Source organism: Rattus norvegicus, chromosome 5 (assembly GCF_021556685.1).
Source record: "Rattus norvegicus strain SHRSP/BbbUtx chromosome 5, alternate assembly SHRSP_T2T, whole genome shotgun sequence".
Lineage (NCBI taxonomy): Eukaryota > Metazoa > Chordata > Mammalia > Rodentia > Muridae > Rattus > Rattus norvegicus.
This window is the reverse complement of record NC_141538.1, coordinates 172,859,651-172,882,765: the sequence shown is the minus strand read 5'-3', so window position 1 is coordinate 172,882,765 and position 23,115 is coordinate 172,859,651. Positions and strand designations below refer to the sequence as shown.

At 52.3% G+C, this 23,115-nt stretch overlaps 3 protein-coding genes across 20 annotated transcripts; 2 read left to right on the top strand and 1 right to left on the bottom strand.

Moving 5' to 3' along the window:
• Nucleotides 1-637: 637 nt before the first annotated feature.
• On the top strand, nt 638-6,135 carry Klhl17 (kelch-like family member 17). 6 transcript variants are annotated; one of them, XM_087660368.1, is made up of 13 exons: nt 638-854; nt 1,433-1,692; nt 1,781-1,902; nt 2,048-2,269; nt 2,749-2,865; nt 3,086-3,299; nt 3,547-3,691; nt 3,779-3,946; nt 4,313-4,401; nt 4,517-4,590; nt 4,787-4,863; nt 5,211-5,318; nt 5,712-6,129. In XM_087660368.1, exons 1-13 carry the CDS (start codon nt 754-756, stop codon nt 5,893-5,895), a joined length of 1,881 nt encoding a protein of 626 aa, XP_087516494.1. In that variant the 5' UTR covers nt 638-753; the 3' UTR covers nt 5,896-6,129.
• On the top strand, nt 6,128-15,355 carry Plekhn1 (pleckstrin homology domain containing N1). 13 transcript variants are annotated; one of them, XM_087548595.1, is made up of 16 exons: nt 6,128-7,105; nt 7,198-7,297; nt 9,885-10,031; nt 10,130-10,210; nt 10,357-10,468; nt 10,554-10,641; nt 10,713-10,826; nt 10,933-11,013; nt 11,623-11,698; nt 11,841-11,989; nt 12,123-12,263; nt 12,478-12,624; nt 12,785-12,925; nt 13,087-13,314; nt 13,549-13,597; nt 13,682-15,355. In XM_087548595.1, exons 6-16 carry the CDS (start codon nt 10,597-10,599, stop codon nt 13,783-13,785), a joined length of 1,275 nt encoding a protein of 424 aa, XP_087404721.1. In that variant the 5' UTR covers nt 6,128-7,105; nt 7,198-7,297; nt 9,885-10,031; nt 10,130-10,210; nt 10,357-10,468; nt 10,554-10,596; the 3' UTR covers nt 13,786-15,355.
• Nucleotides 14,299-19,608, bottom strand: Perm1 (PPARGC1 and ESRR induced regulator, muscle 1). The gene is given in 4 exon segments (NM_001108001.1): nt 14,299-15,589; nt 15,825-15,950; nt 16,421-18,829; nt 19,558-19,608. Coding segments are annotated over 3 exon segments (2,367 nt in total). The 5' UTR covers nt 18,549-18,829; nt 19,558-19,608; the 3' UTR covers nt 14,299-15,476.
• Between the last annotated feature and the right edge of the window lie 3,507 nt (nt 19,609-23,115).

The window sequence follows — 23,115 nt, the reverse complement described above, 5'->3', positions numbered from 1 at the left end:
AGCACCAGGTGATCTTCCAGAGGACGGGGGTCCAATTCCCAGGGTCCACCGGGTGGTTCACAACTGTTGGTAACTTGAGTCCCAGGAGATCTGATGCTCTCTTCCGGTTCCCGTAGGCACTGTACACACGTAATTTATATAATATACAAATAGGCAAAACACCCATACACATGAAATAAATGAAATAAAATTAAGTCAAAGGGCACCCAATTCCTTGGCGAGCCTGGATGTGACAAGAATGCTGTATCCGTGTCAATGGATAATACAGCACCTCTCAGACCCTAGCAGCCCCCATCCACCTAATGCTCAAATATGTGTGTGTATGAGCGCCGAGCCTTTCCACACGCTTGTGAAAAGGAGGCCTGGGGATAAGACTGGAGGGCTAGCGTCCAACTCGACCCTTAGTGCTATGGAGCTTTGTCCATAGCTTTGTCCCAAGACCTGGGAGGTGAGTACTGGGACTGGGACTTGAAGCTAACCTGGGCGCCAAACGCAGGGTAGGTGCTCCTTGGAAGAGAGCGGGGATGGGAGTGGGGCTCCCAAACACAGGGAGGTTGGCGGCGCAGCGCTGATCCGGTTGGGGGTGGGAGCAGGTCGGGCAACCCTGTGTGAAGCAGGGCGGGCGGCGCCGAGAAACAGGGGCTGCGGAGACCGGCGAGCGCCGGAGTGGACATAGCGGCCAGGCAGTCTTCCTACCGTCCGAATCAGTCAAGCAGCGTCGCGCTGTCTGTCGCGGGGTTGGAGGCTGAAGTTATGCAGCCCCGTGGTGAGCGGCCTGCAGGCAGGACACAGAGTCCGGAGCACAGTAGCCCGGGGCCCGGGCCTGAGGCGCCACCGCCGCCCCAGCCGCCGGCGTGAGTAGGGTGTAAGGATGGAGGGAGGGATGGCACCCTGCAAGAGGTGGTGCAGGGTCTCAGCCCTTGGGTTCTCCAGCGACTATTAAAGCAGATCTGCAGAATGGGGCCGAAGGGACTGCTCCCAGGGCCGGGTGAGGTCAACCTGGTGCGTGGGATCTGGGGATTCACTTCAGAGGGACAGCGTTGGCCAACTTCTCTCCAGTGCCTACAGTGCTCACAATGAGCGCTGAGGACACGGCTCCCTGGGAAATGCCTGCTTCTCCTCGGGGCACTAGAAGAGGAGCTTGGAGCCCCAGGGAGCCGTGTCCGCTTCCTCTGCTGCCGACCAGTTGAGAGCAGGCTCAAATTTATGAAGGAAGCTGCTCTGGCTCCAGCGGGGTTCCTTGACAGGAGAGAGAACGTGAGCCCTGGAAAGTGGCAGTGAGTGACAGGATGGTCCTTGATGGGCTTTTGGTCCCTGGTGACTGAACTACTGAGGATAGACTGCAGCTGCCTTGGCTGTGCTGGGAGTTCTCAAAGGTGGGTGAGTGGCTCTCTACAGTGTATAAACACTGACCTAGTCCTCCGGCCTGCAGCCCCGAGGCAGAGCGAGCTCGGCCCAGGCAGGCTCGGCCTGCAGCCCCCATGGAAGGTGCGATGCAGCTGTTGAGCAGAGAGGGTCACAGCGTGGCACACAACTCGAAGCGGCACTACCATGATGCTTTTGTGGCTATGAGCCGCATGCGGCAGCGTGGCCTCCTGTGTGACATCGTCCTGCACGTGGCAGCCAAGGAGATCCGTGCTCATAAGGTGGTGTTGGCCTCCTGTAGCCCCTACTTTCACGCCATGTTCACAAGCAAGTACCACATACAACAGTCTGGGTAGCCCTAGGGGGATCTCTGCACATCTTCCAGGGTAGGCTGCCTAATCCACTGTCTTCACAGATGAGATGAGTGAGAGCCGCCAGACACATGTGACACTGCATGATATTGACCCGCAAGCCTTAGACCAGCTGGTGCAGTTTGCATACACGGCTGAGATTGTGGTGGGCGAGGGCAACGTTCAGGTGAGGCATGCCGTTCCCATACCCGTGACCCCTGAGATCTTCAGCCCAGATCTCTGCACCCTGGTCTCCCCCATGCCTCTCCTCAATATCCAGTTACTCTGTGCTCTTCTGGCCCTCTCCTGCCTCACCCATCTTCATGCCCCAGACTCTACTCCCAGCTGCCAGCCTTCTGCAGTTAAATGGTGTTCGAGATGCCTGCTGCAAGTTCCTCCTGAGCCAGCTCGACCCTTCCAACTGCCTGGGCATTCGAGGATTTGCAGACACACACTCATGCAGTGACCTGCTCAAGGCAGCACACAGGTACGTGCTGCAGCACTTCGTGGATGTGGCCAAGACTGAGGAGTTCATGCTGTTGCCACTGAAGCAGGTAACCACTGAAGCAGGTAACATGCCAGTTTGGGCCCAGCCCCCCACCATGCATTGCCCCAGCCCAGACCCTAGCAGCCAGTGTTCTGCAATCCTCATTTCGAGTTTCTAGTGCAAGTTTCACCCTATGATTTATTCCCTGGCCATCTCCTCCCAACCCTGTTTCCATCTTCTCATTTCACCCAGCCATTTGTTTTAGATGCCTGTCTTTACCACACTCTAGGACCATTATTTCCCAGCCTCTGACTTATGTACCTAAGACTACTCAGGACCTCGGACCCCCCCCCCCCATTACCCATCAGCACCACTACTGGAAACAAAATCTGTGAATCATGACTTTGCTTGGTCCTTCACTCTAAGAGCATTAAGTGTGTGTGTTTGTGCATGCGCGTGGCCTCCGTCTGATACTCTCAGACATGTTCAGGGTTTTCTGGGCCCTACCCTACCCAGATGTCAGGTCTGAGGACCTCTCACCCCCAGGTGCTGGAATTGGTCTCTAGTGATAGCCTGAATGTGCCCTCAGAGGAAGATGTGTATCGTGCAGTCCTGAGCTGGGTCAAGCATGATGTAGACACTCGGAGGCAGCATGTGCCAAGGGTGAGGCCAAGTCCTGGAGCTCCCATGCTGTCTAGAAGGGAATGCAGGTGGCTGAGATATAAGCTCACTTCTTCGGGTCCTTAGCATCTTCCATTCAGAGATTCCTATGGGGTGATTCAACCATCTCCAATCGTACAAATTCTATAGGCACCTGAGTGAGTCTTAGCCCTGGGACAAGTATGCCCTAGGGTCTCACCTTACGTGGCACCTCCTGCCCTAGCTGATGAAGTGTGTACGGCTGCCTCTGCTGAGCCGAGACTTCCTACTGGGCCACGTGGATGCTGAAAGCCTTGTGAGGCATCACCCTGACTGCAAGGATCTGCTCATTGAGGCCCTTAAGTTCCACCTGCTGCCTGAACAGAGAGGTGTTCTGGGTACCAGCCGCACAAGACCCCGTCGCTGTGAGGGTGCTGGCCCTGTGCTCTTTGCTGTTGGTATGCTGAGCCCCTTCTCCTTCCCATTCTTGCCCCAAGCCATCTACCCCAACTCAGAGTACGAACCCAACTCATTATACTTAGGACCTGTGCATCTCAAAGACCCTATGGTATGGGGCCCACTAGTGGGACCCAGTCTCTGTCTCTCCCACCCCTGGAGCCTTCATGTCTTTGTACTTGGGTCACACTAGAGTCCTCTGCCTGGCTTCCTTGAACCCCTTTACTTATATAGTTACCCATCTTCCAGGTGGGGGGAGCCTTTTTGCTATCCATGGAGACTGTGAAGCATATGACACTCGAACTGACCGCTGGCATGTGGTGGCCTCCATGTCTACACGTCGGGCTCGTGTAGGAGTCGCTGCTGTTGGGAACCGACTGTATGCTGTGGGCGGGTAAGCATAGAAGCTGGGCATGCAGGCTCAAAGGTTTGTCACGCACCTGCCAGGCCATCCTTGATCAGTAGCGGACTCTTCTCCTAGCTATGATGGAACCTCAGACCTGGCTACGGTGGAGTCCTATGACCCTGTGACAAACACATGGCAGCCCGAGGTCTCCATGGGCACAAGGCGAAGCTGCCTAGGTGTAGCTGCCCTGCATGGGCTCCTGTATGCAGCCGGTGGCTACGATGGGGCTTCCTGCCTCAACAGGTAGTAGTTTGGGTTAGGGCCCCAGTGGCCTTGCAGGGTTGGCTCAGCAGCAGCAGATGAGGCTGGCTTGACTGCAAAGTCACATCTGGCTAAGAGGATGAGGTCCTGCCTAATCCAGGCTACTGGGTCCCTAAGGCGTCCTTACCTAGGTCACAGCGTCAGCGGGGCCTCGGCACCATTTTCCCCCAAGAGGGGCCCTCCCTCCAGTCCAAGCAGCCCGTAGCCTGTACCCGCCCAGCACACACTGCTATCTATTCGGTCTGTGGTGCCCAGGATTTCAGCCATAGCAGTGGGGAGATGAGGGGACAGATGTTGAGACAGGATCACTTGACTGTTGTGACTGAACATCCATTCTGGTGTCCACAGTGCTGAACGATATGACCCACTGACAGGAACGTGGACATCCATTGCTGCCATGAGCACCCGGAGGCGATATGTGCGTGTGGCCACACTTGGTGGGTGACAGGACCTGCTTCCCGTGGTACCTGCTTTCCTGCCCATCCCCTTCCCACCCACCCCCAAAACTCCTACACCCTGCAGGAGCATCGTGGGTATATTGCCTTCCCACAGATGGGAACCTGTACGCCGTGGGTGGTTATGACAGCTCATCACACCTGGCCACCGTGGAGAAGTATGAGCCCCAGGTGCATAGCGCACCCCTGTCACAGTGTCCTCCTCTAAAGTGCTGGGTGGAATGGGGCATAATCCCAGATTCTGTACCATCCAAGGGGTCTGCTTTCTACATCCCACCCCTGACCCTCAGATACCCAGCCAAGAGTAGAGTCAGGGGTGAGGTGCCCTTGGTGGGTTTGCCTTCAGCCTGTCCTCGTGTCTCTACAGGTGAATTCATGGACACCCGTGGCTTCCATGCTGAGCCGGCGCAGCTCAGCAGGAGTAGCAGTACTGGAGGGTGCCCTGTACGTCGCAGGGGGCAATGACGGCACAAGCTGCCTCAACTCAGTGGAGAGATATAGCACCAAGGCTGGTGCCTGGGAGAGTGTGGCACCCATGAATATCCGCAGGTGTATAAGGCCAGGGGTGGGTGGTGAGTGGCTCTGCCACTACGTCTAGTTCATTCCAGGAGTGTAGCTCCAGGGGTTGTGCACACAGCACCTCACCAGTACAGCAGGTCGTTGGGTTCCTCCTGGGCATCTGGGGCTCTTTTTGATGCCCTGTCCCTATGGTTCCTCCCTCTATGCCCCACTCATCTGGCCTGTCTCTTGGCCTGCCCCTCGGGCTTACTCTTGCCTATCCAACTCCCCAGGAGCACGCATGACCTCGTGGCCATGGACGGCTGGCTCTACGCTGTCGGGGGCAATGATGGCAGCTCCAGCCTCAACTCCATAGAGAAGTACAACCCGAGGACCAACAAGTGGGTGGCAGCATCCTGCATGTTCACAAGACGCAGCAGTGTGGGTGTGGCAGTGCTGGAGCTGCTCAACTTCCCACCACCTTCCTCACCCACGCTGTCTGTGTCCTCTACCAGCCTCTGACACACGTCAGACTGCACAGAGGCCCCGCAGCCTCCCACATGCCTTAAACCCTACGGGGTGGCCCTACCACCTCTGTCTCCTCCACCGAGTGTTAGGGCAGATCCCATACCCCCCAGAGATTTTCTGTTCTTCTGTCTTGGTCTCTGTGTTCATTTGTCCTTGTTCATTTATTTGTGTGATGTTCGTTCATTCACTTATTTATTGATTCACTATTTATTGATGGATGAGAAGTGCTGCAGCTTCCAGTTCACACATTTACTCTCAATTGCCAGCTCTCCTGCATGTAGGGGACCAAGGAGCCCTTCGAGTGTTCTCTTGCCTGTCTCCCTTTGTGGAACAGCAGAGAACGCTGGGGGCGGACGCTCACTGAAAGAGGATGAGCAACACAGCTGGGCCTTGCAAACAGTGAGGGGCAGAGCGACTGCGGCAACAGGAGCAGAGGCAAGGGATTCCTAAGAAGATGCAGACCCCTAGCCAGCGCTTGCACATGGCACTTACCTGTCTCTGCCAGGCACTGTCCCTGAAGGACACAAAGCAGACTTGTTTCCTACGTCTCGTGTATACAGTGTGATGTCTTTTCTGGGTCTTCTGTGGAGCTGGGCACACAACATGCACTTAGATCCTACACAGCAATATGAGCCAACTTGAACAATAAACATGTTTCTTGGGCTCCATGGGCCTGAGGCTGAATGTCCATCTCTGGCCCCCTTTGTACCTTCTGCTTGTGGGCCTACAGCACATCTTTAGCTCCTCTCTGGACAACAAGGTGAAGGTCTACAGGCAAGTGTACAGCCAGACTCAGATGCTACATTAATGTCTGGGGCTGCAAAATGGCACTTCTGCATCCAAATGGAACAGAGACTGGTATATCTGTTGACCAGCTGAGACTGGCTGTCATCCTAGTCCTGAGACGCCTATGATCTGGGACTATGGGTAAATGAGGAAGATAGGCCCCTACTTTACTGCCTTAGGAACCTGGGAGGCATGTGGCCTCTTTCTTGCATTTGGTTAAGCTTTGGGAACCCTGACTTCGGCTTGGGTGAGGGTTGGCCCAGAAAGAAGAGAAGCTGAGAGAAGGTCCTGGCCTCCCTTTATGTGAAGTTGCACTAATTGAGCAGCTGAGAGTGAGCACACCTACAGTCACCAATGACTCAGACAGCTGGGATTCATGTGGAAACAGGATGTGTGCACCCCGGCAGGGGAGGGGCAACTGGGAGGAAGAATCCCAGCGTTCATAGAAGTCCAATGTCTAGACACTCCAGTCTGAATACAGGTGTTCAGGGTGTATACAGACCAGGTCCTTCTGACCAGGTCTATACAGAGTGCTGAGAAGAGGGCTCCAGGTCCAATCAGGAAATAGCTACCCTACCCCTAGGCTGACTGCCTTGGGCCTAGAAAACCTGGGCTCTCACTGGAAGGTTTCCCTCAAAAGGGGCCAATCCGGGCCCAGAGAGGAGCCTCCTCCAGCCCCAGGGTAGGGGCAGGGCGTCCTGTGGCTACGCCCATCAGCGGGAGGTGTTAGCAGACGGAGCGAAGGACCCAGACCTGTCGACCTGCCCTGCCCAAGCTAGCAGCTGCCATCCATGGGGAACAGCCACTGCGTCCCTCAGACCCCCAGGAGGCTACGGGCCTCCTTTTCCAGAAAACCCTCGCTCAAGGGAAACAGGTGAGGGGTGTGGCCTGGCCACAAGGGAACAGGGTCTCCCTGGACCTGATGCCTGGACCAGGCCTTGAGCCTTCGGTTTCCCTTGTTCCCAGAGAAGACAGCGCCAGGAAGCTGGCTGGCCTGTTTGGCACCGAGGCTAGGCCTGATGGGGACACCGCAGCTAACAAGATCTTCCACTACATCCCTGGGACGGTGAGCAGAGGGGCGTGTCTGGCTGGAGTGGTATGGCACGGGGCCTGGAGTCTGAGGGCAACTTTGTGCTTCCCCTGTATGATTGTGTGTGCCACAGTGTGAGTGGTAATGTGGGCATCACATCTTCCAGCAACTCAGGGTGACCCCTGGCCAGCTTGGAGGGATTCAAGTCCAGAGCAAGATAAGGAAGTTGACGCTGTTCCTCTCCGGGGAGCTCACTCAAAAGTCTAGGCTGAGAGTGAAACCAAGACCAGCGTTGAGTCAGTGGTGAGCAGGCAGAGCCTGCCCACTCTTGTTGCATATCCAGAGGGACAGTAGCCACCCTCAACCTCCACTGCTCCAACCTGGGTCTTTTGGGCCCAAGAACTGGGTGAGAACTTCTGGTAAATAGCATAGTGTAGGCCTCAGTTCCCAAGTGTTACTGGTCCACAGCTGTTTCTGTTATGTAGAGCCCACAGCTACCATGTTGCCTTCTAGGCACCCATCCCCATACAGCAAGGAGCCAGCTCTGGAGTTCCTATAGACCTCTTGAGATCAGAAGGCTAACCATTCTGTGGGTTTAATGACTCGCTGAGGAAAAACATACCTTTCCCCTCCCCTTTTCCAACTCTACAGCAATACTTGGGAGGAGCCTGGGCTGCAGGTCTGACAGGAACTCCTCCTACTCTGCTGTTCTTGGAGAACCACACCCACCCCAGTGAGCCAGGCTCTGTTCTATATGTGCAGCCTCTACCAGAGTCGGGGCAAGGCTCCTGTATTCTTGGGTCCTGCAGCTGATGCAAACTCCCAAAGTACACCTTTCTCACAGGATCCCAGGAAACTAGGAAAACTGTACCACAGCCTCTCCTGGTCTCTGAGGTTGCAGGAATTTCTGCAGGCAGCTGTCACCTTCAGAAACCTTATTGCCTCAAAGAAATAAAGAGGGAAATGGGGCCTGGAGTGACCAAGAGTGGCATCCCTCCCCGTGGGCACATCTTAGACCCTGACTCCCTCCAGTCAGGCCCAGTCATAATTTTAAGAAAGAGTCCCAGAATTCCAGAGTAGTTGACCCTAGTCTGAACACAATAACTGGAAAGGGCAAAACATGACCCTCCCAGGAAGTGGGATCAGGAGGAGGAGCCCTAGCCAGGCGTGGGGCCAGTCCTCCTGAGCACTGTACATGGGCTATGGACTCTAGGTAGGTTCTACACCTAACAAGAGTGAGCCCTCAGCTGTCTGAGCACCAGGACCAGCTTCATACCTTTCCTACTCATGGCCTATTTTTCAGTGCCATCCAACGTCCATTTCAACACTGGGTGTAGGTACAGGAGGCCCCACCCAGAATCAGTGAAGATGTGAGCTGGTTTTGTCTGTTCACATTCCTAGGCCTGTGCTACAGGTAGTCCAACTTGATCAGGGCAGCGTAGCCCATGTAGGTAGTCCTGGGTAGCTCCCAAAGGCAACATGGTACCTGTCCTAAGCCTATGGCTTACAGCTTACTCCATTCCTGATCTCTAAAATGACACAGAGGATTCTTCCAAGACTGTCTAAGAATTGTATAGATGTTGGACCCACCTCTCTTCCTGCCTCCCAGAACATCCCAGTCATGTTCTAGGCTATGTGGAGTCATCAGTGAGCAAAATAGAATAAGACTTCTATTCTCACCTTTTTCCATTCCTATGTCAAAGACAGTCAAGACAAAACACGAGAAGATAGACTAAGCCAGACTAAACGAGTACTAAGTGAAAACCAAAGGCTGAATTTTAGGACATTCGGAAAGAAGGTAAACTTGAACAGAGCCCACAAAGGGGTGAAACGGGAAGTTAGGGCTGAGCAGAGAATTGCACACACACAGGTGAGACATTTATGTGTCTTACATAATGGGAGGAGGGAAGAGGACTGGGTCCCAAGTTTAGTCCTAGAGAACTCCTCAGGCCATGGCCAATGCTCTACCTTCTACTCTAAGTTAAGTAGTGTGCACATGGTGAGCTGCGATAGCCAGCACAGATTCACAAACACTGACTAGTACCTCTCTCTGGTTCCAACTTCTCAGACATCATGAGTTTCCAGACTCAACTTGGGCAATGTTGGGAATATTTACACTAAAAAATTAGCAAATATTACGAGCTAGGACCTTGGGTTGTTTTTTTTTTCTTCTTTATTTCATTTTCATAGAACCAGATTAAAAAAAAAAAAAACATTTCCAACTGCTACTGAAAACCTGAGATGGCTTTGAGCATTATCTCATTCTCGTATCACCTCTGAATTCTTGGACAAGCCTGAGGGTGTCGAATGACCGAAGTTAAGTTGCACAGAATAGGCAGTAATGAAGATAAGGATTGAACCCAGGACATACCAACTTAAGTCTATACCACACAGCAGGTAGCTCTAACTGTAGGGAGTGTTCTATGTATGCGTGTGGTGTACACATATTCTACTTTTCATGTGATGAGGCTTAGGCGTGTGTGGTATGCATGTATGTGCATGTTCTTGATGAATGTATTCTGTGACTGTGCACGGACAGTTCAGAACTATATTCAGAAGCTGTGTGTATAGTGCGTGGGGATCTGGCCCCATCTGGTCCCTCTCTTGAGCCCTACTCCCTCAGGACATCCTGGGCCCAGAAAATCATCCAGAAAACCTGGAACAGCCATTCCTGAGTGTATTCAAAAAAGGGTGGCGGAGGACACCTGTGAGGAACCTAGGCAAGGTGGTGCACTATTCCAAGGTTCAGCTGCGGTTCCAGCACAGCCAGGTAGGAGCCACACCATGTTAGGAAATACTTGGGAACCAACATCCGTGCCTGGGGCTGTCTGCCCAGCCTCTGAGACTAGTGGCTCTGCTCTCCCCCAGGACATCAGTGACTGCTATCTGGAACTGTTCCCCTCCCACCTGTACTTCCAGGCCCATGGTTCTGAAGGACTTACATTCCAGGTGAGTGGTATAGACAGAGGGAGGGAGGGACTACGTTCCTTAGGAGTCCCTGCAGCCCCTCCTATACTGTCCTGTGGCAGGGGCTGCTACCACTGACGGAATTGAGCATCTGCCCGATTGATGGGTCCAGAGAGCATGCCTTCCAGATTACAGGTGTGTGGAGAGACCTGGCCTGGCCACCACTGGACCAGGACCTCTGGACCTGGCATTGGAGGTCCACTTGCAGCCCTTGGAGAGGAGACTTTCCTGTGGGCTTCTGTGAGTTCTAAGCTTGGCCCCTAGCCCACTTGACTCTTCTGCCCCTAGGCCCACTGCCTGCCCCACTCCTTGTTCTCTGCCACAGTGAGGCCGAGCTCAGCCATTGGCTCTACCACCTGGAAAAGCAAATGGCTCTCCTGGGTCTGCGGCAATGCCACTCAGCACCCCCACAGGTCAGTAGCAGAGTCCTCCCCCCATTCAGACTCCCTGGCCTGCCTTTGACCTATTCTTTCTTCCTCCTCAGGGTTCTCTAGGAGATAAACTCCCCTGGACCCAGCTATGGCGAGCGCACGGGTGTGAACCCATGAACAGCGCAATCTGTGCCTCAAGGGTCAAGCTGCAGCATCTGCCCTCCCAGGTGGGTGGGAAAAGACCTGAGGTGCAGTGAGATAGGGAAGGATAAAGGAATAAGTAAGGCTGGACTCCAGGTGGCCAACCCCACTCTATCCTTTGACCCCTTACAGGAGCAGTGGGACCGGCTTCTGGTACTGTACCCAGCATCCCTGGCCATCTTCTCTGAGGAGCCAGAAGGCCTTAACTTTAAGGTTGGCCCTCTCCACATACACCTGTCCGGGAAGGTGCCCTTTCTGGGGTGGGGGCGGAGACTCAGAAACCTGTATTTCAGGGCCTGTTGGGACAGAGCACAGGGTTCCACCTATCTGGCCCCACTGCCCTGGTCAGTCTGGTCTCTGCTCTGGCACAGAGCAGGAGTCTCCACCCTCTACGTCCCATCTCATCCTGCAGGGACATCCTTAATCCTGGAGTGGGTGGCATGGAACAAGCTACTTCTTGGGATCCCCCTTGTCTCTGAGCACCCTCCATGCATCATGCGGAGAGAGGGCGTGCATGAGCAAGTGTCTAGAACTAAAGCATGACACTGGTGTGCACTCATTGTCACTAAAAAACATACCAAGGGGGCTTCCCTCACAGGGCTGGTCCCTACTAGCATCTGTCTACACCTGGCGTCAGCTGGTGAAGATCCAACAGGAGGTAGAGTGTAGATGTTCCAGAACCAAGCTGCTGAGCCTTTTCTCAGAGTGACATCCTCGGGGCTAGGTGGCCTGAGTTTCCAGCCCAGCTCTGGAGAGCAGGATGGAAGGATAGAGCCAGGAAGAGGCTGGGATGACCCAGATAAATACCTAGTTACTCCACAGGGGGAGCTTCCACTAAGTGCCATCCATATCAACTTAGAAGAGAAGGAAAAAGAGATCCGCTCCTTTCTCATCGAAGGTAGGGTCCTACCTGGAATCTACCCACTGCTCAACTGGGCTTCTGGGAGGGGTATACGTTTGGTGGATGCTTCAACTCTTTGCTCTGTGGGGTGAGAAGTGTACCTGTCCTGTCAGACCTTAGTTCACATATCTCGTGCTAGGCCGCCTCATCAACACCATCCGAGTGGTGTGTGCCAGTTATGAGGATTACAGTCAATGGCTGCTGTGCCTCAGGACGGTCTCTCACAGGGATGGGGCCCACCTGCTGCCTGGCCCAGAGAGTTTCCCAGGACTACAGAGACCCACACAGGTGAGGAGTCAGTGAGGTCCCTGTAACTCAGGTTGTGGCAGTGGTACAAACTAGGGAACAGAAAGGTAGGTCCAAGCAGGGATAGATAGGTAAGGAGACAGATCCAGCCCCTCACCTCACCTCTGCTACTTAGGTTTTAGGTAGAGGCCGAGGTTCACTCTCTTCCAATGGACGAACCAGCCGGAAATTAGAGTGTCCAGTGTTCCCTACCAGCCAATCCCTCCCTGAGCCCTCAGTGCCAACCACCATAGGTGTCCCTGCCCATCCTGTGCCTGTAAGTACCTAAAGGAATGACATGAGAGGGGGGGATAAAAAAAAACCCATGGGACTTCGGTCTCCTGGGGAGCCTAGGTCCCGTTGTCCCATGGTGATGATTACTGGACCATAGGGAGGGCACATGAACTGAAGGGACCTCCATGCAGGCTCATAGAAGAGTCTGTGGGAAAGAAGCCCTGGAGATCTTTCTGAGTTGTTCTTGGTTTCCACAGAACCAGACCAACTCTAACTGTGTCAGCACTGGCCAAACGAAGGTAGAGCTGAGGCACAGTGGCAGTAGCCAGTTCCCCAGGGGCAAAGCTCAAAGAGAAGTATCTGGCTCAACTGCCCCACTGCCCCTGCACCTGGACCTGACGAAGGTAACCTCACCACATACCCTGACCCCAGGCCACTTTCCTTCCTGTTTCTACTTCCTTACTTGTCTAGGTGATCCTAGAACTCAGAGACCTCATGCTCTAAGGACAGAAGGTTCTCGATGCATCTAACTGAGGTAACCCATGTATTCCCTTCTTCTTGTAGATGAGTGTCCTGAACCTAGATAGTGGCCCAGAGGCTCAGGATTGCTCTCCAGACATTCCACACTCCCCGCTCTATGCTGATCCCTACACACCACCAGCTATAGCTCACCACAAGATTACAGACATCCAAGGCCTGGATGAGGTCAGTGCTCTACTGGGTGGCAGGACTGAATATGCTACAGTGATATCAGGAGATGTCAGAAACCTGAAGACTATGAAGGGAGGATGTTTCTGGGCAAGGGATCTCTGGGCTTCACAGTGGTCTCAGACCAGGGCTTCAGGTAACTCTCATTTTCCCAGCAGTTCCTCTGTGCGGTACAGACATCACCTGGACCTGAACTATCAAGCCCGTTCCCCTCAGTCTCTGTGTCTGTGCCTGTCTCTGACTCCAACTCTGGAATCTCCAGCTCCCCCCGGCCTCTGGGCTCACACTTGCTCTCCAAGAAAGGAGCCCTGCAGTCCAGAGCTTCCCAGAGACACCGGGGTTCCATCAAGAGCAGGGCCCCACAGCCCTCAGACTTCCCTCAGCTTGTAAGTCACATTCTCCACTCTGGTGTGGAGGCCCAGAGATCAGGGGATATTGGGTAGGGGGTTCTAGGACTCCAAGGAGAAAAACAAGCGAATATGGGGCAGAGAGAAACCACGGACAAAGACAGCATGGTAGGACAGGAAGCAGGAGGGTAAGGAGAAGGAAGTGGCAAGGCTTTGGCAGGTCGAGTGGGCTGATCTGTGCTGGCTTTAAGACTTGTATTTTGGGGCTTCCAGGTCACACCTGCCAGAGAAGGTACACCCAGTTCCCTGCCACCTCCCCCAGGTGAGTGAGGGTCTTACCTCCTAAAGGGAAAGGGGTCCTACTTCTTAAACCTGATGCCTGAGTCGTCTCTGACTCCCCTACTAGATGAAGAGGCTCCTATCTGGAACAAGACTTCCTCTCCCTCCCACCAGAAGTGGTCACATCCCAGGAAGCCTGCGGTGGAAGGGGGATTCATCCAGTGGATCTGATGGCCCCCGAGTGAGCTGCTGCTTCTCAAAAAACACAAACAGCCAGCACCAACCGGGATAAGAGTATGCAGTTCGGCCAGTCCTTTGACTTATATTAAATACACCAGGGCCTAACCCCATCAGGTCGAGGGTGTTTCTAGAATTTTGAGGATAGAGGCACCTCTCACCAGGCTCTAGCTACTCAGCTTTAGCAGTTGGAACAAATGAAAGGAGGTAACCCTAGGAACGAACCAGTGAGGGACATCAGTAAGATTCTGTACAACCCCAGAAGCTATACCTCTAGGGGGAGAGGTGGGGGTGCTAGTGCAGGTCTTTACTTAGAAGTGGGGAACAGCATGCGTGTGAAATACAGAGCACTGAAAAAGTCAGGTTGTCAAACCCAGCCTGTGAAGCCAGAAGGCATGAGGGTCAGAGATCATTAGGGTGAGAGCTATTACAAGAAGCAAAGGAGTATAGGAAAAGCTAGTACTGTTGGGTGCACAGGGTAAGGTTGGTCAGAAAAATGAACACCATAAACAAGAAAGAGATTTTATTGGTGCTGTGTCCCTGTGTTCCCCTCTGAGCAGCCAGAGTAATCTACCATCCTAAGGACCTTTATCTGCTGTCTTGGGTAGAACCCCACCCTGAAGGGGCTATCACTGTGTCACCTCAATCCCTTCGCCTACCTTCCCACTCTACAACTTCTCTCAGCCTTGGTTTCTTCCAAGCTCCCTTTAGTATCAGGAGACAGTCGTTCCATGGGATGCTATCAAAGTATATATATATATATATATATATATATATATATATATATATATATATATATCCTGTTGGGGGCTCTTGGAGAAGATCCAACCCTGCCCCATAGATCCCACCTTGCGGGGGCCTCAGAAACCACCCCTGGAGCTATTCCTAGAACAATGGTTTTCAACCTATGGCTCACAACCCCCTTGGTAAACCTCTAGCTCCAAAAAATATTTACATTATGATTCATAACAGTAGCAAAAGTCCAGTTATGAAGTCGCAATGAAAATAATTTTATGGTTGGGGATTACTACAACAGGAGAAACTGTATTGAAGGGTTGCAGCATTAGGAAGGTTGAGAACCACTGCCTAGAACCTATTCACTGACCTGGGCCAGGCCTACACAAGTTGTGGCTGTGGTGCCTCAGGGATCAGGGCCTTGGAGGCCCTAGCCGGCCAAGCCTGCCTTTCAGTAGGGCAGTGTTCTTGGCCTGCCTCCCTCTCGCTTTGAAGGCACTTAGTATCCTCATCCTGGCCTAGACATATCCAGAGGGGCCTTGTTGCTTTGACACTTATTGTAGATCACTTTCATTTCTCACCAGACAAAAGGCAGGATGCCCATTTAAGTTAGGTTTCAGATAACAGTTTCTTCATACAAGTACATTTCAGGAATTTCATGTAAATTCAAATTTAGCTCGATGCCCTGTCGTTTTTCCTTGCAAATCCATGTTTAGTGCCCACTTACCCACAACCCTGAATCTCTACCCTCCCAGGTATGGAAAAATGGCCTTGGCCTTAGTCAGTGGCTGGACCCTTAGGTTGAATCTAAGTAAATCAGTACCAAGGACACTGGTTCCTTCCTAGATGCCTTAGAAGACAGGGGTCAAAGGGTGGGGAGAAGAGCAACATCTTGTCCTTGTCACCTGGGTTCATCTTCATGCTCATGCCTCACCAGGCCAGCCTGGCTTCTAGCAGCTGGGGTCTGAGCTGGAACTGGGTCTTGGTCTGCCACCATGCCCTCTCCCAACCTGGCGACGGAAGTAGCGGATAGCGGAGATGGTGCCAATGTTGGCCAGCAAGACTGTAGGAGAAGCAGAAGATACCCTGAGAGCCAGCTCGGGCTTTACCACACCTTCCGCCTGTACCACCCAGTCTTCCAAGGACGGTGTGCTGGAGGTATAGTAGCAATGACAAAAGCAAGGTCAAGGAGCCTGAACCCCCATGCACCCTTCGTCCCCGCTGGCCCAGCAGACAGGTAAGCAGCTCTAGCCCCTAGGTCTTCTAGGCATAACACCCTCATCCCAGGACTTCCAAACCTGTTTTCCAAGCATCTGGGGCATGTAGATCCGAGGTTCTCACAGCCCACGTGGCAAAGGCAACGAACACCAGGCACATGTCATTTTGGCTAAATTTAAATGAAGTAAGGGGACTCCGTAGTTCCCCTAAGAAAGAAAAGTCCATTAGATGCTCCTCTCTGAGACATGCCTGCCATAGAATTCCACCTGTCCTAGATAGATCTTTTGAGTCAGATCTTCCCCACGACGTCTCCTATTTAAGACACTGGAGAGTATGTGATAGTTGAACCAGAACAATTTGGGAGATTTGCCTTTTGGGTCTTCTGTTCTCTGGTCTGCGGCATGGTTTACAGAGGAGAAAGGAGATTTTGGACAGTGGTCAGTGATAAAGCCAAAACCCTGAAGCGTCTGGCCTGAGCTGCCCTATCCTAAATGTTTCCTGGGGTAAGTTAGGAGATTACCCTTCCTCCATGTAGATCCCAGAGCATGAAAGAACACGCATACGTACAAGCAGGTATCAGGGTCACTCCCTGCCCCCTACCATATCCTCTTACTCTAGCTCCCTGGACAATGTGTTTCCAGGACCTGGATGGGGCTGGGACCTGATAAACACCTACCTGCCTTCCTGATTGTTAAACTAAGGTGTTCTGCTGTAGGTGGAACAGGGTTGGAAGGTGCCTCAGGCCCGACTTCCCTAGAAAGCTCTGAGGTCTGCATCTGGATATGAGTGGCTGGTGGCTGTCTGTTCCCAAATCCTTCCTCAGGGAAGAAGTGTTCATAGACCTCAGGGATGGAGATTGGCACTAAATCTCCAGGGGGAACAGGTGCCACAGTGTCTGCTCTCGGTGGCGACACTGAGGAGTGGCCCCTCTGACATCTTGACCTCTGGGCTCTGCTATCCCGAAAAAAAAACTCGCATGTGTCAGGCCATTGGACTTCATCCAGGGCTTGGCTGGCTGCCTCCTCGTCTTCTACATCTTCATCTTCTTCCTCAATGGTGTCACAGAAAAAGAACTCATAGGCCTCAGGGAGAGTCACTGCAAAGCAGCTTCCAGGCTCAGCCTCTGCTGATACAGAGGATATAGGAGGAGGCAGGTGCTTGAGGATCCGAGGCTGGGGGAGTCGGGGTCCAACAGCTACAGCGTCCCAGGCTGCTGACCCCCCACGGCTTCCTGCTGCTGTCCTGGGAGCTGAGGGCCAGTCCGGGGTTAGGGAGGATGATCCTGTAGGCTCGCCTGACCTTGATTCTTCATGGCTGGGTATAGCCATGGAAAATCGTACTTTCTTCTTCTTGGGGCCTTGGACAGGACCTAGGCAGGGCTCTCCTGAGGACCCTGCTGAGAACTGCCCTACTGGCTTCTCAATGTTTCCCCCTGGAGGCAGAGTCACTGCTGTATCCACCACAGCAGCTTCAGCCTGGGAAATAGGGGATAAAGAAGGCATAACAGGTATAGACACACTCTCTGTAGACTCAGTCTTTGAAACAGAATGAGGCAAATCTGTAGAAAGCACATCCACTGAAGCAGGCACAGAGGGAGAAACTTCTGTCTTGATCTCTGAGCCTGCTGCAGAGAGGTCCACGTGCAATCCAGGTGTGCACGAAGAGGCAAAGTCAGCCTTGCCCAGTTGAGACATAGAGGCAGTTGTGGACAAAGCCATGTCAGGCTCAGAGGCAGGTGTAGACTGATTTGTATGGGGTTGACATTTGAAGGCAAGTGTGGATAAAGCCATGTCAGGCGTGAAGGGGTGTGTAGACGAAGCTATGTCAGGCTGAGGCTTGGAGGCAGGTTTAGACAAAGCCATGTAGGGTTGAGGCTTGGTGGCAGGTTTAGACATATTTGGTGTTGCCATGGAGATATCTGGATGAACTTCCTGGACAGGTTTGGATACCAAGTGTAACACGGCTCTGGATTTCTTTCCGATCTGGTCAGTATCTTGCTCAGTTATCGGAGTAGGTGTAGGAAGATCCGAGCCTGACTCCTGTCTGGCCATCTGTTCAGGAATACTAGAGTCATGTTCCGGAGCACCCGTGGAGTCCGACTGTGGCTTATCCTGCTGGGATTTTGCTATTAGTGTCCCAGACATAAGAACCTTCTTGGGCCTGGCCTCCGTAAGCTGTGGGGAGCTCATCTGGATAGCAGCAGAGTCTGGAGATCCAGAGTACTTGGTCCCCTTGGCACCAACACCACGCCTCTTCTTACGACCAGGTTTCTGCGGTGAAGCTTCAAGGCTGTCAGGGGGACTTTGAGGGATGGCACTGTGGCCAGGAGACTCGGGACTATGGGGGGGTTTACCAGGAGAACTAGGGGCAGGACCTTGCAAAAGCCTCTGCATTTTGTCTGTGAAAGTTGCTGACCCTGGGAAGGACAAGGCCTGGCCAGGACAGACACTGTCTGAGCTGGGGAACGGAAGGGCTTCTGACTGTGTGGACGTGCTGACTACCTGATGACTGGCCTCCAGAGCCAGGACAGGCTCACACTGAGACCTGCTGACCAACTGCTGAGCGGCCACGTCCTCCAACTCACAGCCCTGTTGTCCCCTCCCTTGGGAAACCAGCTGCCCAGTGAAGAGGGGTGGGGGCCCAGGGGGGCTGCTTCCACTGCTGTCCCCTTGGTCAATGTCACTGGACAAGGGCTCGTCGCCAGAAGCCAGGTCAGCCTGCAAGAGGCCACACTCATCAGCAGTGGCTGAGAACTCGGCCCATTCACGATCGCTGAGCTGGACACTGTACTGGAAGTTGTCCATTGCACATCAGCAGAGGTGCTGGAGTGACAGCAAGACTTTGGGCCAGGCAGGGTCTTCACAAATCCAGGCTCCATGCACTAAGTAGCACACATTGCCACTATCCTGCCTGACCTTGTAGCACCTGTCCCCGCCCTGGCAGTCCATTCTATCTGGAAGAACCACAGGACAGACTTTCCTTCTTTCCAGATTCTACTTCATTCTTCTGAGTTAGAAATCTACTTCAGTTTCCCCTGTTTTCAATTCAGCTCCAAATAACAGTACCGTGACATACTGTCACAGTCCTAAAATGAAATATGATTTCATATTAGTGAAGCAAATTAAAGACAAGTGTTAGTCATGTCTGGATGGTGTCCCCTCACATCTCTGAGATCTTTCAATGGGACTGATTTCCCATCTCCAGCTCTGTTCACAGGGTTTTGCATCAGAGATCAGTTCTCTATGACAGTCATTCCTAGCCTCCCCAGCTACCACCACTGGCAGCCAACCACAGAAGAGAATCCATAGCATCCATCGGATGATACCCTTCTGGACAATGACCTTCCACCAGCCTTGGCTGGAGCAAGTTTTCTGGGCTTACCAAGGTCATGTTGGTACTGGCCAGAGCCTACTCAAAAGTTTGTAAGAGGAACCTAGGCCAGAGGTCACAGAACTTAAACACCCCCCGCCCCCTGAACTCCAGCAAACCACTATGGCTGTTCTCAGGGTCTGTACTCCCATCTACTCCTGCCCTGCTATCCAAAGCTCCATTTTGCCCAATCTGAGTGAACCAAGATGGTCTGAGCTAGCCAAGGCCTCCAGTCTCTGACCCCTGAAGGGACCATGGCCAGTTATGTCTAGAATGAGGCGAGTAGGAAGTTACTATGACTGGAACAATCCTGAGTGAGAAAAACCACTGGGGGCTTCCTACCTATCAGCCTTTCTCTCCTCTCTAATCCTCTGGAGAGGCCATGGTAAAACTTTCCTGCCATTAGGACCACTAGACGGAAGAAAGGGGCTAAGTGTATCTTACCTGGTTCTCAGCAGCCAGCTAGGGCCATGGAGCTATCATCTGGAGGCTTGTCCCCAAGCAGCTAGGTGCTAGGCTTCTTAATGCATGCCCCGCCCCTACTTCCAAAAATATCCTGTCCCTGGGATCACTTATGACTCGTGCCAGTCTCAGAGCCAAGCCACAAATAGATGGCATTTGAGGGGACTCCAGCAATATGAAGGACATTTTCCTGGTGTAGGGCCAGCACTGGGGGTTGGCATTAGCTAAGGTCACATCAGATTCCAACTAGTGCCCTATGATTAGCACTAGGCAGATCTCCCTTCCTAAGAAGAAGGAGACCCATGCTTCCAGCTCATAATGAAACTTCGGTCCCACCCCACCTACTACCTAAAAGTTTCTAGCCCAACCCAGCAGACTACACTGTTGACCTGGATCTGACATCCAGGGCTCATAGGGCCTCCTGGGCATTGCTAAACCTGCCAGCTGGACCAGAAGGAAGTGGGTGCATTCCTTGTTCTTGTGAAGGGCTAGATAGGCGTTGACCCTTGACCTCAAAAAAAGGAGTGAGCAAGGTCAATGGAACAAGGTGTAGGCTGTTGCGGGGAAAGTGCATGTGTTGGATAGTCCTAAGACAGGGTGGCCACTCTACCTCATGAAGACATGGGCAGAGCAACCACATCTATACTGAGCTCCCTGCTAGGTCCCTGAGCACCTCTCTAAGACAGGCACCAGGAGATCCTTCTTTCTAAAGGACATGAGACAAAGAGAGGGTAATTTCCACACAGACAACACATAACAGAACAGGGTCCCCAGGCTCTGCTTGTTTGCTTGTTGTTTGTTTGTTTAATACTCCCCAGGTTGACCTCAAACTTGCTTTATAGTTAGGCTGGCACCAAATTTACAATTCTTTTATGTTAGCCTCCAAAGCTCTAGGATTAAGGTACGTGCTGCTGTTCCTGGATACTGCTTATCCCCTCAGAGACATGGTGTTCTAAGCTGGAACCTTTAATCTCGGCACTAGGGAGGTAGAGACAGGTGAATCTCTGTGGGATCGAGGTAAGCCTGGTCTACATAGCAAGCTTCAGGACAGTTATGGAGGACCACATAGAACAAACCCCTCTCTCTCTCTCTCTCTCTCTCTCTCTCTCTCTCTCTCTCTCACACACACACACACACACACACACACACACACACACAAAATTATTGCTCTAGACATGATTGTACATGCCAGTAATCCCACTTAAGAGGTAAAACCAGAAAGATCAGGACTTTTAAGGGCAGCCAACTTGGACTGCATAAGATTCTATCTAAAAAGGGAGGAGGAGTTAGATTTCTTTGCCTGCTTCAAAACCCATGAAAATAATCTTGCTTTACTTTCCCCAGCTACTGGTATTGGTGGGACACAGCACACTGGTTTGTTCCCATATTGGCCTAAGACACCCAGCATTGTGTCCTACAAAGACAGCAGTGTTACTTCATCATAGCTTAGGAGGTGCACGCATGTGGATCTATGTCCAGGGAAATGGCAGCCAAGCATTTTATGGACTTCATGAAATAAAACAGCTGTGGAAGTCTGGGTCAGAGTGGGGGATGATATGATCTGACAGAGTTTTAGACAGATGCTTTGGCCTTCCCACTTAAGAATACAGGGTCGGGCTGGAAAGATGGCTCAGTGGTTAAGAGCACTGACTGCTCTTCCAGAGGTCCTGAGTTCGATTCCCAGCAGCCACATGGTGGCTCACAGCCATCTGTCATGGAATCCAATGCCGTCTTCTGGTGTGTCTGAAGACAGCTATAGTGTACTCACATACATAAAATTAATTAAGTAAGTAAGTAATTAAAAAGAATACAGGCTCAACAAGAGGGAAGTGGGGGTGGCAGGACTAGGATAGAAAAGGGTCTTACTGTGGGGCCAGGAGGGAAGGCTTTGCTGAAACAAACTTACAGGAGTTGGCTCAGCCTTCAGAAAGAAGCCCTTTCTTCCACTCACGCCTCAACTCTGAGCCTTCTCAGTGAGAGGTTGGGAGCAGATGTCTGTCCAAGGGAAAGGATCTGTAAGTATTCTCAGTCTGGGCAGGAAGGTAACATGTACAGTTAATTGTAGAAGCGACCACAGCCTGATCAGTAGGTACAACAAATGAGCTGGCAAAAAGGAAGGATGACTCAAAAGGACAAAGCTTTGCCTGAAGTGCCCCTGGAGGCCACGAGAGAGCGCCAAAATTCTACTGTCAAAGGAAAGAACCAACTTTCTGCAAATTGTCCTTACACACACACACACACACACACACACACACACACACACAGAGAGAGAGAGAGAGAGAGAGAGAGAGAGAGAGAGGAGAGAGAGAGCTTTGATTTTTAAAAAAGATTTATTTTAAAATAGTCTTACTGAGCTTAACACAGGACAAACTGCAAATGTTTAAAGTATACAATGCTAGACTTGGACATAAGTATTCAGTGAGGATGCCAATCTCGGAGAGCCAATTGTCCTAGTGATTTTTTTTCCTCCCCCTCCTCTCAAGACACCATTGCCAGTTTTCTGTCACTGTAAAGTGAGTCACCTTGTCCAGAAGTTTATGTAAATGGAATCACGTGTTCCAGCATCGAACATCAATGAGAGTAGAAGAGAGATGGATTCACCAGTGGACTGAAGTTATGATACCCACAAGCTAGGGCTAACAAGCAAGATTTTACAGAAGCATACTGTCAGCAAGTGTCGCAATCCATTGCTACAGCTATTTCTCCAAGTCGTTCTGTTCCAGGTAGCAAGTGAAGTAATTCTTGGCGAACAGGCAGTACAAGTAGTGCTTTAGGAAAATCACTAAATTACCCAATAAATCAGTATCTAATAACTGGTCTTTTCTACCTTATTCTACTTCATAGACAGTATATATTTGTACCGTGTGAAATTAAGTTCATCCACCCTACTGCATTTATCAAATTTTTTGAGACAGGGTCTCACATTGTAGACCACAATGATCTCAAACTCAAGGGAATCTTGCTGCCTCAGACTCTGGAGTTCGGAGATTACGAATGTGAATCCCCACATCTGATTTACATTTATCATGCTTAAAACTTAGGGGCCAGGTGTGGTAATGCAGACCTTTAATCCCAGCATGCAGAGGCAGAGGCAGAGGCAGAGGCAGAGGAGAGGGGCAGAGGCAGAGGCAGAGAGGGGCAGAGGCAGAGAGGCAGAGGCAGAGGCAGAGGCAGAGGCAGAGAGGCAGAGGCAGAGGCAGAGGCAGAGGCAGAGAGGGGCAGAGGCAGAGGCAGAGGCAGAGAGGCAGAGGCAGAGAGGCAGAGGCAGAGAGGCAGAGGCAGAGGCAGAGGCAGAGAGGCAGAGGCAGAGGCAGAGGCAGAGAGGCAGAGGCAGAGGCAGAGGCAGGGGCAGGGGCAGGGGCAGGGGCAGGGGCAGAGGCAGAGGCAGAGGCAGAGGCAGAGGCAGAGGCAGAGGCAGAGGCAGAGGCAGAGGCAGAGGCAGAGGCAGAGGCAGAGAGGCAGAGGCAGACAGATCTCTGTAAATGTGAGGCCTGCCTCATCTGCACAACACAGTTCCAGACCAGCCAGGACTATATAGTG